Genomic DNA, 15186 nt, shown 5'->3' with positions numbered 1-15186 from the left:
TGATTGCTTGGTTTGGCCACCAAATATATTGGAGAAAGTCAACTGCCCAAGGTAGCTTTACTAAAGAGTTTTTTACCAAGGTTCATCTCTGCTTATAGACCTCTGTTACGTCTAAATTACAGATACTGTTGTAGATCTCAGAATATGTGAAACATCAGTAATAAACTGATATAATAAACTAAACATCTACCCTGTCTGGAAAGGAAGTCCACATTAATTATAAGAGTATGACCCTTTGTATGCAAGACATTGGAAGGGCTTCAGAGGGAAACTGAAGTACAAGATTGGTGATGGTCAGTAATGACCGCCACCAATTAACTGGAGAAAAGGAACCTGACTTGCGAATTTGAAGTGAAAGACAAACTCTGTTTAAACGGAAGGAACACAGTATACTGACTTGTGTATAGGAACAGCAGTTCTGCAGCCGTAAACCTACTCAGAAATGGAACAGTAATTCTTTCTTGTAGCTGCTTACAGAGGTACGGAAACCAGATTTAGTAAAGGAAGTTACATAGTTCTCATCAGACATGTGTGTGTTCAGGTAACAGGTTTTGAGTTATCTCTACAGCACATGACGTCCATGAACATTCATGTTTCACATGAAACATGCTTACATAGAAATAAATAATCTTCATCTGATATTCTGTGAATTCTGTGAACTTTTTACTGAAAATTATAAACTACCATCAGACTTAATAGAGCAGGTTTTTACAATGTTTTCAGGCCCTTATTCAGTTGTTCTATAGAAAAAAAAAAAAAATAGGACAAATTGATCAAGTAGAAATAAGTCTAAGTGGTGAATGTTTCCAAAAAAAAGGTTCACGTTTTCTTTTTTAATATCAGGATTCATTTCTGGGACATAAAGGCTTGTCTAAATTGTAGAGAGAAGGGAGCAGATGCCAGGAAATGGTAAAAGCAGAAATCAGGACTAGGAATGAAGTTACAATGTAGTTGACAGTTGTGGTCGTAAAGTGGGAGTACAGAATGTCCTTTCTCCAAAAGGAATTCAAGCCCTGGGAACTGATAGAGGCTCTGATAGGGGTTTGCACCATTTTGAGCCTTCAAAGCTCAGTTCTGTGACAGAAAACTGAGAATGGTAGAGGCTTAGGGAGTACTTGAATAAGGTCTGTGATCCATCTGGGAATGGAGAAGGGCCTTCGGAGAAGGAAAGGAGAGAATTAACATCCTCTGGAGGAGACAAGCCAGCATGCTCAACTGACATGAGAAAAAAACAGAGCTGTGAGCTAGCAGGAGTACATTTAGCCATCATCAGAAAGGATTCCTGTAATTTGGAGAGATCTGACATAGCTCATTAGTATCTCCCTTTAGATAGTGCAATGCTGACTGTGGCCTTGAAGTTAAGAAGTAAGGGCTTTGCACAGCATGTCTCCTCTTCTCTTACATAACGCAAAATATACCAGAAAGTGCTATAAGAATGAAACATGGAAGAATATAGACACCTTAGCCCACTTATTAAATCTTCATCCAGCTTTTGTGGTGCTGCATCAGAAAGGACCACAAGTGTGCAGTTGAATTTACAAGCAATTATTTAGCTAAATAAAGCTGTCAGCACTTCCTCAACTTATAAACTGTCTGCAGTATTCATGGGAAAAAAATTAAGGCAACACTGAAGAAGAGAAAAAAAACATACATTAGTGTAGGGGAAGGAATAGGATGGACTCACAGGTTATATGTGTGTAACATCATTTGAATAATTTTAAGTCATGAAATTCTAAGGAAGCCAACTTCTTCCTTTCATATTTGGAATTCTGTTTCTCTAAGGCTGTACAAGTATATAAAAACTGGAAAATAGACCATTCTCTTTCACATGCTCCCAAAAAGAATAGGCAAGAGACATAAAAGCTTTGCAGGAGGCAGGGCAGAGAAAAAAAAAGCAGACTTGGAAGTCAGGTTGAGCTGCAAAAATGCTAACTGGCCTGACTTATAATGCATACTGCTTCTATGCAGAAGGCAGTTTTTCAGAATTTCACAGCTATGATGTTAGGAATGACAAAATTAAGAAGGGCAAATACAAATTTTTGCTGAAAGTTTAGAAAGCTTACCAAAGAGGATAGAGTTGAGAACAGACTCCTTCCTTCCCCATCAAAAAAGTCTCACCAAGTTATTCTTACAAATAGGGTGGTTTTTTGTTACTTTTGTGTCAGCCATTATAGGCATGTCTACTGTATTTAGTAATTAAGCTAAGAGAGGAGAGAAAATATATGTGATGTGCATAATTCTTGATTCCATTGGTTCTATATATAAATCGACTCTGCAGCGTTATATCTCCAGGATGGCAGTAAGCATAGCCTTAGGCCTGCCTCCTGGTTTGTGCCATAATTGATGTGCAAGTTGAACTGTGGATTGTACATATGAGATGGAGACGATTTGAAAAGAAATAAGAAAAGTACTTGATGGGCAACAGGCAGTATATGCGAAAGAGATGTCATTCTTCACTGAAAAAAGGGCTCCTTCCATGAAACAAGCATCTTGCTATTTTTCATAAACCAACAGGAGAACATAAAATAAACTCACATTTACATAATTCCTCTCCATTGTGAATGAAGCCATTAATCCTATTATGCTGACTTACTTTTCTGGAAGGTGGCTCAGCTGAAGCAAATATTAGATCAACAAGCAAATAATTTCAAGGAGTCACTGAAGAAACATAATCTACAGTCCAACAAAGAAAAAGAGAAGCTTTTGCAGGATCTTCAAAACACTATTAAAGAAAACCAGAACGATAAACTGCAGCTGGAGGCATCACATCAGAAAGTCTTAAAAATGTTGGAGAAAAGCAAAAATCAGGAACTCAAGGTCAGTTTACAACATACTAGTGTAAAAAAAAAAATTGTATTTGTGGGATAAACCATATTTGGCTAGAGACAATTATCAAAACTCAGTTTATCTCCAGTTATCTTAATGATGGGTTGCCACTGTTGCACAGAATTATTTATTCTGTTATTTTGAAACCTCATCATCTTCAGGTTGGGTTTTTTAATGATTTTAACATTTGAACTTAGACCACAGTGTGAATGAATTAGTTTCATAAAATAATATAGCCTACCCTCTGTGGTTAAGCTGCAACAAATACAAGTTCCTCTAGCTGTGCTCTTGCTTCAGAAATAGAAGGGGATTCTTAAGTGTATTATTAACAGGACTCAGTTTTATTATTTTTCATCTATTATTAATTTATACATAAATACTTTAAAAGAAGTATAATAGAGTTGTATAATCATGTGTATTGCCTTAGATACCTTCAAGAAATCAATTCTGTTAAGTGGATAACCAAAGCTTCTAAATGTTCACGTGAATTTGTTTCAGTGACAAAATGTTAATGCAATATATTGAAGTTTTAAAGAACGTTCTGCTTGAGGAAAAAAAATCAACTTAAAAAATACATACGTGATTTTGACATGGAGTTCAGATATCCCTGTTGATATTGCACACCTTAGGGAAAACCTGCTTATAAAACTTATGTAGTAGAACCACCCTAAGTATCTTTTTTATATATTCAGAATAAAATCCCATCTTGAACAAAATCAAGCTGAAGGCAGTAAGCTGGTAAAAATGAAACTGAGGACAGGAGTTTGCTTTCAGAGCCTCTACAGAGCAAGTTCTCTGTCATTTACAGTGTATCAACAGCAGCACTTCCTACAACAGTGGAAGTTTTGGCCAGGAACGATACAAGGAAAGATAGAAGCCTCTATCTGACACACTGTGATAAGTAATGACATACAGGTCAAATCTGAGGGGATTTTTATGTTGAATAATAAAACATCATTCTATTGCCAAACAGTGCAAAGATATCAGTGTTACTATTTCATGATGTACAGCAAATCTAATAGATGATATCTTGATAATTTCTCTTGTCCCTATTAAGTTTTATTTTTTAACTTCAGCTCATTATTTTTCTTGTGTTGATGGAGTGACACATAAAGTGGTGATGAAAACAAAAGTTCTACTATGAAAGACCAGATTCATCCCATCATTACAAGTAAAATAACAAGGTGATAAATAGGCTCCAACTACTTTGTTTTGGGGGGGCGGGGCTTTTGCTTACAGGAGGCAGAAGAACGTTTGAAAAAGGAATTTAATGAGACTTTCAAGATCCAACATCAGTCTCATAGGCTGGAAATACAAACCTTGGAAGAGAAAGCGAAGAAAGAATTACATGATGAACTCGAGCAGATACAGAAGCAGCAAACCCTGTTGCTAGGTATAATGTCTCATGTCATGTACAGCTCCTACTGCTTGATTACATGCTGAGAAGCACTAACTTTCCTCCCATTCATTTTCTTTCCCATTTTCTGGGAAATCAGGTTTTTGTGAATCTCCTTTTCCATACCCTGCAATTTCAGTAATACAGAGTTAATAGTTTTTCGGTAACCTAGCTCTCAACTGTCAGCAGCAGATCGTTGCTGGGAGAGTAGTCTGGTGTACAACAGTCAAGTATGCATTATCAGGTATATTAAATTGGAATACCATAGTTAGCGTATATGAGTTTCCTCTTTTTTTCTATGATGTGAAGAATTAGTATATGTGGCTCAAGCCTGTTCTGTTGAGCTCACCAGTGGGAGATCAGTTGCTCCACACATATTGTTCAGTCAGTTTAGAAAGATCCCTAAACTTTCAGAACTAAACAGAACACTGCATTAGGAGGATCTGTAATATGTCTGGGTTTGAACTCAGGTTATTAAAGCTCATCTATATATGCAATATCTGACAGACCTGCTCACATAAGTGGTGTACTTCTCTAAGACTTCTCCAGAGCTCTTCTCAGTGTGCCTTATGGCCCTCTATAATAAACACCAGCAGACTGAACAGGGAAGCTCGGGGGTACTGCAGTAAAGTTCAAGGTTAGAAAAAGCAATTACAGTGATTTAGTCTGCCAAACAACTGTCACAGAATTACCTCTCTGATTCCAGTGTTGAATCATTACTATTGTAGCTCCATATCTTTTTACTGTTGCTCAACTGTGTTACCTCTCTACTAATAGGGGGCTGTTATACTTAACAGTGAAGGAGTTGAGGAACAAAGCAAAATATACTGTGTTCATGTTTTCATCTACACAGTCTATATCTACCTTCTCCATCCAGCTGGCCTCTGACTGCCTTAATGATTGTCTGTCTGATTGTTACTAGGATCTCTAAGGATGGAACTCTCTGATCAACAGACACTGTGCACTAATCTCAAGAAACAAATAGAAGAACTCCAAATGGAGCTGAGGAGTGTGAGGACACTGAAGAAGCAACAGGCAAGAATCCAGTTCCTGCTTGGTTGCCATGACACATTTTGTGAAAGCAGTAGTATCAGCTTTCTCTCTCCAGAGATAATAGAAGTGTACAGAATTTGTTAGAAAAAGGGAACAGGTTTCCTTCCATTATGTCACATTTTACAATGTTAGCATTGTTTATAATCTTTTCCCTATGGGCAGGCTTTTTTCCATTTAAAGATCAGAATCTACAACACAAGTAAATAAATGAATGTTGCAATAAAATTTATAAAATATATTAAGGAAGTTTTGATCATAGATTTTGTCTTGCACATAGAATCACACATATAATTAAAAAATCAGTTCACAAAAATTCAATGTACACAATTCCCGTGAGCTCTTCGCATTAAATAATTGGAGGCTGTGAATAACTAAATTTGGTCTTTTTCTTAGGAAGGAAGTAGCCAGAGCCAGATCAGATCTCTTCATGATGAACTGGAAAAATGCCAGAGTGAAATTTCCAAACTCAAGAAGGAGAATTTACTTTTGAAGGACACAATGGAGCTACTCAGTGCTGAGTTGGAGTCACAGAAGCAAGAAGGTGCACAGCTTCAGGATTGGGAGAAACAGCACAGAAGGTTTGCCTTAAATTCACACTTCACAGTGCTTTCTAGAGAGTCAGTAACAGTGATGGCATCAGAAGTGTTCTAAATGTGATGAATGTCAGAATCTCTCCTTTCTAAAGTACTAATTTTAGAGGTTAGGAGTTTTGCAAAAGCAGTAGTTCATTTCACATTTCTCTCCAGCCATAATAAAAGCATTTGAACTAACTGTTCATTGTATGTCACAGAGAAATATGTCCAGTGTAGCCCCACAGGAGTGACCTGAAAAAATCTGCGTAATGTCAGCTGAAAGGCACTGGAAGACAAACAAATCCCAAACTCACTCAAGAGCTATTAAAAAAATGTAGAAATCTCTGAGAATAAATATCAGGTTTTTATGTGTACTCTCGGTAGCTGAAACCAGGGAGTTGTTAACTCTAAAGGGGGCACTCAAGAAGGCTGTATGTACTCTATAAGACTTTGCTTTAGCTGTAACAGCCAGCTTTGTACTGAGGGAGTAAGGGCACTGATAATGGACACTGACAGTGCCTTTGGGCTGATGGAAGCCTGGAGCTGCAGTGTGCTGTCAGGGCACAGAAAGGGCAACTTGTAGTCTTGACTGTCTTTGTAGAAGGTGCACTGCATGCTCTTACAGCCACAGGCCCAGAGCACACATTGCATTGCAGTAATAGCAGTCTTCCCACCTGTGTACAGAAAAAGTGCAGGACTTACCTATTACATAGGAGGCAAGACTGGGGATCACTGTTCTGTGGGTTTGTTTGGATGTTGAATCCTTTTAAATTTCTGAATTATCATACTTAACACATTCTCTTTGCAGAGAGATTGAGGGATCTGGTGCATGGGTACCTTTCAATTAATTTCTGCAGTCGTATAGAATGTATACCCCTAAAATTGAGCTGTATATATAAAAGGATTTCTGAAGAGTATAGCCTTAAAGGGATCTTTAAAATTATGTCCTATATAGTCTAGAGAAAAGCACTCGAGAGGATACAGTGTCTCTCAGCAGACTTGTCAGGAGTGGCCAGAGTAATTCTGTTGCTGTCTACCAGTCAGTAGATATTTAAAGAATGAGAAAGAAACTTTTTTTTTTCTCTTTGCACTCTTGGAGAGTTACTTGAAAGTGGCTTTCATTTCAAGCTTTTGAAGTGAGATCAACAGAAAGAATTGCAAACCAGAGAGTTTCATCAGTGCCCTCCAGCTACCTTGAAGGAATTTAGATCTCTCTTCATGAAGAGAATTATTATTCACATGTCACTGATGAGGTCTAAAAGGCCTCATGCTAAAGCAGCTGCACTGGAGGATAATCTTTACAGGGGGTAGATGATGTAGCTCTAATACAGTAAGCATTTGAGAAGGAAGCATTAATGGAAATTATATAAGGAAAAATCCTTTAACTAACAGGAGGTAGAACCAAAGAGCTCAAATGCTCCTAGGCACCTGATATAGGCTGCTCTGAAATTAACCCGTGTAAGATCTGGAATATTAACTTGCAGCTCTTGTTTTGCTTTTGCAGGACCAATAATTTGGTCAGGGGAATAGCTAAACTGATGAGTGCATATACATAACAGCTTTTTTTCTGTTACTTTAACAAGTGACCTTGTCTTATGCTATATAGTTGTTTCTGATTTTAAAGCTGATAGCGGCTTGTTACTTGTATGTGCCATTTTTTTAAAACCAATTATTTAAAATTACTTGGTGACAGCAGGAATAGTAAATGAAACCAGTAATCTGCTTGAAGTAGTCATTCCCATTTCCATCCTTGTGAATTGTGTGAATTCCACTTCCAGTACAGAAACCTTTTGCAAGAACTAGGATGAGAGCAAAGGTTTTTTATGGGAAGAGAGAATACATCCCAAAATGGCTATTCTGAAGAAGAGCTTTTATTCTACCCCTGAAGGTCCATTTTAGGAATTCTGCCCCCATTTTTACTCGTTTCTTATTTTGTGCCAAGTGTCCTATCAGTCACTCCCATGGCCGTGGTCTAATTTCAAGGGCAGAAACCTTTTGTGGGCTTTTTGGCCTTTCCTGAAGCATTTTAGAAACAAGTGAAAGGGGGTGATAAATACGTTAAAAAATAAATAAAAAAAAAAAATAAAATAAAATAAAAAAAAAGGTAAACTGAGTATCTTTTGTGAAAGTTAATGAAAAAGTTTCTCCAAAGTTTAACAAAATATTAGCAAACAAAAGGCAACAAGCTAACAACAACTCTTCAACAGATGTCTATCAGTTTTGGGGTTGGTATCCAAAAGCAGTGTTATGGCTAGGCTTGAAAAATGTTAGGCATTTTTTAGTTTTCAATTGACAGTGTTAATCAAATAGCAGTATCTTTCAAAATATATTATCCGTTAGACACATGTTGCAGTTAAAGGTATTGTTATAACATTTCTTACCTTCACTTTTTTTTTTAAAAAAATTATTTTTAGGATGGTAGTAGGCAGTTATTAAATGTTTCTGAGCCTCATGTTAAAATCCCAGAGATTTCAAAATAATTTTGCTTAATACAAATGAGTTCCTATGGTACTTTATTGTCATGTTTGACCGTTAAGGTTGATGTACAAGCCAACCAGAGACAAAATACCAGTAGCATCATTATATAGAATAGACCTTCCATTTCCTGAAGGTTGAAGGTCTCTGAATAATTTTTCTCTTCCTCAGCATTAGTGTGGTTCTGCTTCAGATTGTAACTGAAGCGTCAAAGTCCAATCAGTAAGCAGAAGGCCAGAGCTGCATCCAGTTAACTACCTTTGTAGTCAGTAAAAGACCTCAAAACTGCATGGTCAATTGAAAGAATTGACGTGAGAATTCAGACATATTTTAATACCAATGAAAGGCTACTGATTAGAAGACCTCAATATCAACCATAAAAAAGAACTGAACATAGTGAAACAAGATTACTGGAAGGAAATCAAAAACATATTATCTGATCTCAGCAGCACTCGGGCACATCTCCAAGCAAAGATTTTCTCCTTACAAACTGAGTAAGTCATTTAAATAAACTCTGGCTCATACTGGCAATGAGTTCTGTTTGAAATTATTATTCTCAGTATGTATAACTTTTTTATTACTCATAGGTAGAATATTATAAGCACTGAAATAGAAGTGTATATGTATTTCCTTTGCAAACACAAAGACCCAGATATATTGTAATAAACTCTGAATGTTGTTTAATGTAAAGCTCTATACATACAGTTTTGCAATGCTAAAACTGGCACTTAGCATCTTGCAGTTTTACGAAATGTAAAATCTTTGTCACAGATGATACCAGAGACCTTGATCTTGTTCTTAATTTTGTTCAGCAGAGCATCATCTTTGGGGTTAAGCTCTTGTACATTCTCACTCTCTTGCAAATTTCCCAGGACAGCCCCCACTAACTCATGTAAATATATACACTTGGTTGCCCCCTGTGCATTCTGTGGTGCTTCAGACTGTACAGGAGAGGTCCCTCAGAAAAAATCCTGATTATACATATCTGTTATCCTTTTCTCTTATCCCAAGTCCATGACAGAGGTCCAGAAGAGAGACCTACTTGCATGTAAGCAGGTCTCAAACCATTCAGATGTTAAGATTTATCTTTTTATCTAAACTCCAAGATACACTAAATTAAGAATGTAAGACCGGGGGGAGTCCTCTCAAATAACTTTACCCTCACCAAAAAAAACCCACAAAATGGTGGTTTGTATTCTGTAATACATTTCTCAGCATGGCAGGTGAATGAACTTCATAGCACTGTTTCTCAAGTAGAAAAATTCATTAACTTGGCTGATGAAATGATGACTTGTTTTCTCATGGGTCAATCAAATATATGTTTCCACACCATCTCTAAGAAGGTATAAGTTCTCATTTGAATCTTTTCCCCTGGCTAAGGCATTTAAAGAGCTGAACTCACACTACAGGTTCTGACTTGGAGGGTTCACTAAAGCAGTGTGTATATCCAAGTCTCTCTTTTCATGAAAGTTATAGGAATTGAGTATTTCTGAGGCCTCTGTTAAATATGGTTGGAATTAGCCTGTGGATTCTAAAGTTACTGGGTCAGAAAAGAGAACAAATAGATGAATACAGACACTGTGCAGATACTGTGACACAGATTTTTTTTCTTTAGGAAACTAGAGCAGCAATGTGATGTGCAAGCTTGTTAGTTTTTACCGGTGGCTGGATTTTACGCTGGACAGGTGTTGTGGGTTAACCCTGGTGACAATTCATTTTGGAACTCCACAACATTCTATATGTATATGTAATCCATGTACAGGTGCCTGGTTTTAAAAAATGCTCTTTTATCCAAATGGTCTGACTATGTCTCTTTATTTTAGTCTTGGAATTCAGGGCAGAGTACAGTTCAGGTGTCTTGTGAACCTGGTCTGAGGAAGGTTTTTCCTGGTCTGCGTTTTCTTTGGTACAGACTCAAAGAATTAGAAGAAAAGTCAAGAAAACGGGAGTCCAGATCAGAAGATACACACCTTATAAGCTGTCTCCAAGACAAATTAAGTGAGAGAGAGGAGATTATCAAGCAGCTGGTGGTAAGATTTCATTTTATATGTATATACGTATTTTGGAATCTGTTGGAAGGCTCTTTTGAGTGTTTCACATAGCTTCAGACTGATTCTTTCCATTCTGTTCTGGAATACTTTGACAAATTTATGTTTCCATACCAACTTCCTACAAATAGATGTTTCCATATACATATCTTTCTTTTCCGCCAGGAAGGAAGAAAATTTCAGCATTCACTTTTAGCCAACACTGAATCTTACAGGAATCGATCATTTTCTTTCAACCCCAATACAGGATGCTTGACTCCTTCCATGAAGGTAAGATGAGCAATGCAATTAAAATCACAAAACATGATGTGTCACTGCTATCTGAATAATACAGATGATCAGGACAATAAAAGTCTTATTCATTTCTTATGGTAATGTTAGTCAGTAGAATTCTTTCCAGTAAGCCAGCCTACAGTCAGGTGCTGAGTATAACGTAAATTGAGTAGAAATATATATATACAGATATACGGGTGTTTAAACAAATATAAAACACTAGAACTCCAAAGACTTCAGTCTTCTGGGAGAAGCACAGCCATTGCTTGCAGATTTGGGACCAATCTGCAGATCTGAGCATTGTGATACTGGATGCATCAGGAAAAATTATGAACTGTATTTGGGCTGCTCAGGATTTGCCCCTTGGCATTCCAGCCCCTCTGTATGATACTGTCTATAGTCATGGAAAGAAGGGAGGTCAAGTTGGCGGAAAGCACCTAACTGAGCTCTGCAAAACTATCGGCTTTGATATATCTAAAACCTCAAGGTCAAATACACAAGTCATTTTAATTGGACTACCTAATCCATGGATCCTCACAGCATACCCTGAGGATTTATTTTAAATGCTTATAGAAAAAATGGGAGTCTTCATTTTTGGCTGCTCCTCAAAAGATATCTGGGAATGAGGTATTGTTGAGATTTGATAGTATGAAGTGTGAAAAAAACATGCGTGTAATGAAGTTTTCTGTTACAATAAAAAGCAGAAGACAGCTGAGGTGCCCAGTCGTGTTGTCAGTGTTCCGAATTTAGCTTCCTACGCAAAGAACTTCTTGAGCTGTGACTTGAGATCAAAAAGAAGTGCTCCTCAGATAACAAAATCTACAAGCTTAGACCGGAGTCCTGGCTGCCTCAGGGTGGGCTCTCCATCAGCACAGCCCTCAGACAGCAGTGCTGCCACAAGGTATTTGTCCATTTTGCAGTGACTTGTAAGACGATAAATGAATTGTTATTGAGAATCTTGTAGGCAATTCAAACACTATTAGACATATGGAAATAAACAGGGACGTACGCTTCCTGTCGTGAATTCCACGTGTACAATTCTCTACCAGCACACCCAAAACTTTACGGCAGAAGTAGGCTATAATCACTGCCCAGCAGAGCTTATGCTTGCAACTCCTGCTGGTACAAAAAGAGGAGGTGCAAATATTTAACTAAGAATGTAATTAATAGTAAACATGGCTGTTTAAAACTTTGGGCACATATTAGTGGCTCTGTTAAGGATGTGTTTTCCTTCTTATTTCCTCACTTTGCACTTGGTAGATGCAGATGGCATATTTTTATTTCAGAAGATACTTGAATGAATCTGAGCTATCATTTGGCAAAGGGCTTAGAGACTTAAAAGTTAATTAGCGGATATTTAACTAAAAGCTTCTTAAGTATTTTTCTCTGAAAATCTTGACATTTTTCTTCAGATTTTTGAGTTATTTAAACAATGCTTAGTGTTGTATAAACATTACTGAATGATCTCTTCAAGAAATAGTTAAAAATGTATGTAGTTAACATTTTACAGCTATGGTGAAAACTTTAAAAAAGCCCCTACCACTGTACTTCAGGACAAAAGCCAGCCTTCTCAGCTCCTAGTGATTAGTTACACTGTAAATTGTGTGCTACGGAGTTCTTTCCTTGAAGGCAGATGGTGCTGACTGCTGCCAAAGACAATAACCCAGGACACGGAATTGGATCCAGTTTGGCAATTCCTGCATCTTAAAGAAAAAGCATTCTATGTCATGCCAGATGACTGCTAAGGCAAATCAGATTTGTATTTTAAAGGGAAACATACAGGGAGAGTGCAGGTAGCTTAGCAGCTACTTGCCTTGTCATTTTAAATCAATCGTAAGTGAAGTCGTATTTGCTACTATAAGCAAACTGAAATTAATATGTTAAAAAAGCATCCTGGCTGCTGAAAAATCAGACACTATTAAATAGGATTGATTATAAAAGCCAATATTCAGATAAATCAGTTCCAAATAAAACTTTTACCAAACATTTTCAATGCATAAATCATATTTCATATTTTTAAGTGAACTGCAGCTGCCATTTTCTCATTTTCAAGACTTCATATTCTTGAAGCATCAAGAATTATGTTCAAACATTTCTCCACAGCCGTTTAGCTCTCCTTCACACCTTCCTTTGTGTTACTACCAGTGCTGTTAGCCCAGTTACCTGGCTAGCACAGATTCCACTAGAAATTGTAGCTGGCACCTCTTGTCCTCATCCAGTTTATGTGAGCACAGATGAGTTCACAGCATCATGAGGAAAAAAGTATTTAATACTGCTAAGATTGTAAGTAAGCGATGCTAATGCTTATTTGTTTGCACAGGACACGTGGCAATGAATCACCACAAACCAAAGATGACCAAAATCAAGACCCTCAGCACCAAGAATGGTTTACAAAGTATTTTTCATTTTAAAGCAAAGTATTTCCATACCTGTCAGATTTACTAAAAACCTGTTCTTGTCTCCTTTTAGGGAATGATAATCCAATACATGATGGGGGAGGGGGCATAATTCCCAAATAAATAATTAGGAACTACTGCATTCTCTTACATCTAGTAACGATGGAGTTATAGGCATGGATTTCAGAAAAACACTTTTTTTTTTAACAACCTCTGTAAAAAATCAAATAAAAGCAAAATTCTGGATACTGTTATGTGAAGAGACTTTTTAATCAAGAGGCTTTACCACTCCACAATTACATTAAATATGCAATTTGGTCTCCGATACTTCCTGTCCATCTGGCTCCAGCTAGAAAAAGATGGTATTTCTGTAGATTTCTGTAGGTTTACACATTTGCTTCATCAGCTTCATCAGCTGTTTAAAATAATTATCTGTAGTGTAATTTTTAAATTTTTTAACAGGTTTTTGTTAAACTTATTTTAAGCTGTACACCATGCAGTATACCTCCAAGAGTAGCATGTTTATAGCAGGCTGGTTTAGAAATACTTCTAGTTTGCTTAATAAACTGTTTTGTATAGTCAGCATTGAAATATAATATTCCTGTTGCACTTCAGTACATGTATCAGCCTGGTAAATTAGGATAATATGTAAGTATGAACATTAAAACTTGCTTGTAAATCATCCATTTCTATGTTTTGCAAAGTAGTGCTATGTTATGCTGAAGTGCAAGTCAGAGTGATACAGTTCCAGATCTAGGCAACTGCGCACTTGTGCATTTTATCTCAACATTGTTCTTATGCCCACCTACATGCAAAGCGGGGGAATGACTCCATTTATCAGATCATGCTAGCTAACTCATTACTGGGAGGAGAGACAGTCAGAAAGAAATTAACACTTAGGTAATTCATCAACAAATGTGAAAGGTGGAGAACTGCGCAAGCAGCGGCCGTGTTTAAGACAGGCTAGTTCATCTTTCAGCTGCTGTACGAGTTGAATTCCCATTTAATTTCAACTAGCAGGGCCCAGCTACATTAACTTTTACCTGACCCCTGCTTGTATCAAACAGCCAGCAAGAACTGTACCAGCAAATGCCAGCACTTACTACAAAACAGCCCCTGCATCTCACCGGTGGTGAAAAGGTGGCAGAAGGGTCGGAATGCTTCTACAGGCCAGTGCTTTAAACCCAGCTGTCTAGTTTTTTTTCCAAGATGAACTGCTTGGTTTGGAAGGAGACTTTAGCATCATATTTGGCAAGAAGACACTTTTTACACATATAATCAAGGGGATAAAATGGTGCACAGTAAGTTACACTGAGGAGTGCCTTGGTATCTGTGAGAGGATCAGAAATGTATAGGGCTTTTTCATTAGTTTTCACCCACTCTGCCCCCAGAACTTTTAAAGCACACCACAAAGTTCAGTATACTACTGCTAATTCTAGATTCCAGGGTTACAATACTCTAATTATTAATTTCTAGGGACTGCGTCTGTAGAAAGTGGCTTTCCTGCCTATATGGATGAATTAAGCTTGTTGCCTAGTAATAGAGAGACAGGGCTCCTTTGCTATTTCTACCTCCAGAATCTTTTTTTGGCTACGCTTACATTACTGAATAATGCACCCCAATAGAAGCTGATGACCCAACATCTACAATGAGTGCTTTTTATTTTGGACCATCTCTACACAAACCTGACAGACAGAACACCAGTAACATGGGACCTGCACTACGTATGCCCCCGTGGGCATAGTGCATTTTGCAATTTCATTTCATCCTATTAGAATCAAATTTGTATATGCTGAGACCCACCTTCATGAGGTGAGCAAAAATCCAGCGGAGACGGACAATTCCCTTCAAAAAAGTACACTCTTGATCTGACCTAGATACAGACAATTCTAAGAGTGCTTCTACAGTGGTACTTAAGGATAACAGGATAATGACTGGATCATAAAACATTTAAATTTTCCAGCAAAACCAAACAGCAATCGTTGCAAGTCTTTTCATCGTACCAGCAAAGTTATAGTTAGGGGAGAGCTAGGGCCACCCTTTCTAGAAGGAACAGGATGCATTCTGGTAAACACTTCTACCAGAAAGCATCCCGAGTAGCAGCTCTGCATATTTCCCACTGAAATATAAAATCAACCCATATTTGG

At 37.4% G+C, this 15186-nt stretch overlaps 1 protein-coding gene across 5 annotated transcripts in view; it reads left to right on the top strand.

The window, feature by feature from the left end:
- Nucleotides 1–13173, top strand: part of FAM184B (family with sequence similarity 184 member B) — a 41080-nt gene extending 27907 nt beyond the window's left edge. Inside the window, exons 4-11 of one of the 5 annotated variants that reach the window (XM_074904564.1) lie at nucleotides 2605–2817; nucleotides 4066–4219; nucleotides 5145–5257; nucleotides 5669–5853; nucleotides 10235–10352; nucleotides 10536–10640; nucleotides 11345–11544; nucleotides 12964–13173. In XM_074904564.1, coding sequence (XP_074760665.1) covers nucleotides 2605–2817; nucleotides 4066–4219; nucleotides 5145–5257; nucleotides 5669–5853; nucleotides 10235–10352; nucleotides 10536–10640; nucleotides 11345–11544; nucleotides 12964–13054 — 1179 coding nt within the window. In that variant the 3' untranslated portion in view covers nucleotides 13055–13173. Of the gene's footprint in view, nucleotides 1–2604; nucleotides 2818–4065; nucleotides 4220–5144; nucleotides 5258–5668; nucleotides 5854–10234; nucleotides 10353–10535; nucleotides 11545–12963 lie in introns of those variants that run through there. The other 4 variants (XM_074904565.1, XR_012633538.1, XR_012633539.1 and 1 more) reach the window with 4 other exon arrangements.
- Nucleotides 13174–15186: the final 2013 nt, after the last annotated feature.

This window comes from Athene noctua, chromosome 4 (assembly GCF_965140245.1).
Source record: "Athene noctua chromosome 4, bAthNoc1.hap1.1, whole genome shotgun sequence".
NCBI classification, from domain to species: Eukaryota; Metazoa; Chordata; class Aves; order Strigiformes; family Strigidae; genus Athene; species Athene noctua.
This window is presented reverse-complemented; position numbering and strand designations above follow the sequence as displayed.